Here is a 4,097-nt window from a genome sequence, read left to right as displayed (position 1 = left end):
GCAGATAAGGGAAGCACATAGTTAGGTGAGTGGTTCAGTGAGTACGCCAGTTTGAAAGGGTGAGTTTTGTGATGTCTGGTAACAATACTTTACATACAAGTGTCAACACATCCAGTACTGTGAGTTAGAGTATACATTTTAACTTTTGTGTCAAAACCTGTTCCAATCCACGAGACTAGAGCCATTGTGTCCCTGTGTAGTTTTATTTCAGTATTTGGTGGCATGAAAGCATCATGGCTTTTTTTTGTTTGTTTGTTTGTTTTTGAGGATTTCAGGCATCACTTGGACTTATATATACTGTATATATAGACAGACAGACATATAGATAAAATTGCCTGATGCCCCCATCCAGCTTAAAAGTATAAACCCATGTTGGTTGAAATTCAAAACAAACTAGACAACAAGATGGAGGAATAGTTTCTATAATGATCATGAAGATATGTCATTGGCTGGCAATAAAAAAAAATGACTGTAGTGTTTGTCATCAGGCATGCAGTACACATGCTGGTGGAGTGACTGTAGGATTGACATTTCAATAAATCACGTTTCTAAATATAGCTAAATGTATCATTTGTGGGACAGGCACCGGATGCAGCGCCTCTGTTGGGCAAAGTCTTTTGTCGTCATCATGGAACTAAAAGACGACTCTTGCCCAATAGTGTTTCCTTCACTCTGAAGACTCACTTCCCTAAATCTGGTCTTAGTTGCCGCTGTGTCAATACCATATTTGGGGGTATCTTGTAATTTTGACCACTGGCTGAGGATCCAACTCAAGGGGAGGGTGGATGAGATCACCTAAAAAACATAAAAAAAGAGGAAGATCATTCACACCCTTGCCTTTTGAGTGGACATATCGTATCATCATGGCGTGTTTTGCTGCAGCAGTTCTTCTCATCTGCCTGTTTGGATTTGTGAACCTCTCAGGAGCCAAGGACGCTTGTGATCTATATGGTACAGTTGGACAGAGTGTGACTGTGCCGTATGTCTATGAGGTAATGACTAACACAGACCAGATGAGATGGACACATAACAAGACAATCGTTTTCTACAGAGAGTTAGGCAGAGTGACTGTTGGAAAGCCAACAGACGTCTCTGTAAATGGATCTCTACTGCTGAAGAACCTCAAGTTCTCAAGTGCAGGGATTTACCAAGTAGTCGTGCTCAATAGAACTGGTGCATTTGCCAACCGCTGGATGGGTCAACTCTGTGTGCAGGCGAAGGTATCGAAGCCAGAGGTGAAGTTTGTTTGTGACACCAAAGCTAGCATTGTTATGCTCACCTGCAATGTGGCTCAGTCTCAGGGTTTAGAGTTCTCATGGACTCTGGATGAAAAGGTGGTTAGAAGTGAAACGAAACAAACTATGACTGTGGCACTGGCACGTCTAAAAGGTGACAACAACTTTACCTGTAGTGTAGCAAACAAAGTCAGCAACGAGAAAAGTAGCACTGTTCGTCTACCATGTAAATCTCCAACACCACCACCCTTGGTTTGCTTTCCCCGAAAAACTGTCTTGGCTGCACTAGCAGGAGGAGTCTGTCTGATTCTGATCTTGATCATCATCATCGTTGTCATAGTATGTCTGTGCCGCAGACGCAACAAAGCCTTGATAAGCCTCAATGTGGACCAAGTGCTTCAACTGAACGAGTGCGAGCAACCTTTCTCCACCAGCCCAGACTACGAGATCATGAACGCTACTCCCACCCCGAGTCCTGCGCCATCACCAAGACCCAGCAACAGCGCCATTCCCCAGTTCGAGTCCCAGCCTTCAGGCAAGCTAGAAGAGCTCTCCGCACCTGCTGAAGTGAAAGAACCTTCACCAGTGCCTAAGCCGAGGAGGAAGGCACCCAACTGAATGTGATTCCATTAAGATATAACTTTTTTGTATGTTGTCAGTAGTGTGCAAGTTTTTTGCTGATGTTGTAAATATGTAGCAAATATTTCAGGAAATAGGTGAGAAAAAAGCTTAAGTGGCATACATACATAGAAACATACATATATAAAACATAAAAATGAATGTAAATGTGAATTGAGGGTCTTATTATGTTGTACTGTACATTAATTAATGCTAAGCACAGACAAAGACTATCTCTAGCTATGCTAAGATAGCTTCATTTTGTAAGTCTTTTGTTTGTAATTTGTATGCTCATAAGTATTTGTTGTTATGTTATCTGGCACAAGGAATACTGTGTGTCAACAGAGACTTGTTAAGCTAAATTGGGGAATGGGACACAGGCCTATTTGCGTGTTTTGAAATGGCTTCTCTGGATAATTGTGGAAGCAGAAGAGCCCAAGAGGCCAAGCAGGTAGAGCTGATTCTTGTAATGTAATAGAGCAAACTGTAGACAAGTAAAATTGCTTTTCTCTAACACAGTCTCAGCCTAGCTGTTATATACAGCACATGTTGTTTGAAATAAATATTTTTTAGAAGATTTTATATCTAATATTTGTGTGATAAATACATTAAGTTGTTTATCTGTGGCCCTTTGTGCCTGTTTACAACATGTCAGCATTCTTGCTCAAAATTTGCTTGCTTGCAAGAAGTTATTAAAGGGGACAAAATCAATGGAGGAATGGATTAGCTGAGGCAAATCTCTGTTATCTCCAATGGGTAAATGGTAATCCACACATGAAAGTGTTTGCTGTCTCGCCTAATTCTGTGTGACAGCCACACAATGGAATCTCCTGAGCGTCATCGCCTAAAACTTACAAGCCAATGTCATCTTTTGTCAGGCGCTGGTCCGCTCCTGCTCACTTTACACGGCTAAAATTTCAGTCCAGCCGGCAGGGATTTGGCAGTTAAGCTGCTATCTGCCTCTGGAACAATGCCATTTGTCTTTCTTGAGGAAGGCAGAGACTCGGCTGGCAAGAAGCCACGTCACTTCCACCTCCACAGGCACATAGAGCAACACACGCACGGACAGAGGCATACTGCATATTAATATGTGCACAAGCAAAATGTACTGTATTCCATGATACAAGTTAATAAACCACATCACATATGCTTTTGCCAGATCTGCCGTGGAAATGGAAGGGAAATACTTCTGAAATGTGTTTAATCAGTGGCTCTTGGAGTCTGGAGGATACACCCTTTTGATCTTGGAGTCTGTGTGTGTGTATCAAGGGAAAGGGTCAATTACCTATGGAAACTATTTATACTCGTGTCAGATCACGGCTATTACAGTTCTCTTGTTGTCAAGATCTGCCAAGTCTAAGAAAAAATACCAACCAAATCAGAGAATCAGAGGTCAGCCAGTGCAGTGGCCTTTTAATCAGATTTGGTTCTAACTTGGTCTGTAAACACTGAGATGATTGTGATCTATCAGCATACTTGAGCCAAATTTACATTCTTTGACCTCGGCTACAGTGTACAATCTAGTGATGGACTCTATATAGGTAAAGCTAGATTAGTGCTGGAACTCAAACAGTGATGTCTTTTTGTTGACGTCTAAATAATTTTTTTAAATAATTTATCAATTTTAAAATATCTGTTAACACTGTCCCTGTTGTTTGCCTCTCCCATCTGTCCACCTCACGTTTTTCACACACTGTATTCACACACAACACATGCAATTTGTGGGCTGGCTCTGCACAGTCTGTGGCTGTCTGCAACACACTGAGGAATCTGGCTGCACTGATTTTTTTTTCTTTAGAGGAAGCGAGATACTTTCCAAACCTCAGCAAGCTTTAGCACCTCGTAGACAATGGGTGACTGAGGCGAGGCAACGCTTAGTGCACGAGAATTACCCCTTAATTTTAAAATACTTTGACGTTAATCTCTAGAGGGAATTCTGTCTTTTCACTTGACCGCAACTGGACCACGTTAAGCAACACCACGGGACATTGTGGAGATATTCGATTTAACCTGTTATGATTGACATTTATTACAAAAGAAAATATACACAAAGCTCTAGATAACAACTATTACAACTGTGTGCAAGCTTTAGTGATCTGACTATATGAACCTGTTATTCATGAAATATTTAAGTAATAAAAAAGCTAGGAATAGAATGGAAAAGAGACATACTTGTAGATGAGATTTTCCAGTGTCTTCCTCAGCAGGGCAGACTCCTATCGTATGATATTATATATAAAAACA

General features: G+C 41.1%; 1 protein-coding gene across 1 annotated transcript; it reads left to right on the top strand.

Annotated features, from left to right (window-relative positions):
- Nucleotides 1-815: 815 nt before the first annotated feature.
- Nucleotides 816-3,000, top strand: LOC142991747 (hepatic and glial cell adhesion molecule-like). The gene has a single exon (XM_076141837.1). It carries the CDS (start codon nucleotides 864-866, stop codon nucleotides 1,851-1,853), a length of 990 nt encoding a protein of 329 aa, XP_075997952.1. The 5' UTR covers nucleotides 816-863; the 3' UTR covers nucleotides 1,854-3,000.
- The last annotated feature ends 1,097 nt before the right edge of the window (nucleotides 3,001-4,097 follow it).

The sequence above is a fragment of the Genypterus blacodes genome, unplaced genomic scaffold (genome assembly GCF_046128005.1).
Source record: "Genypterus blacodes isolate CSIRO-AG114 ecotype Tasmania unplaced genomic scaffold, CSIRO-AGI_Gbla_v1 ptg000021l_1, whole genome shotgun sequence".
Taxonomy (NCBI): domain Eukaryota; kingdom Metazoa; phylum Chordata; class Actinopteri; order Ophidiiformes; family Ophidiidae; genus Genypterus; species Genypterus blacodes.
Note: the sequence above shows the minus strand (reverse complement) of the source record. Positions and strands in the feature narration are given on the sequence as shown.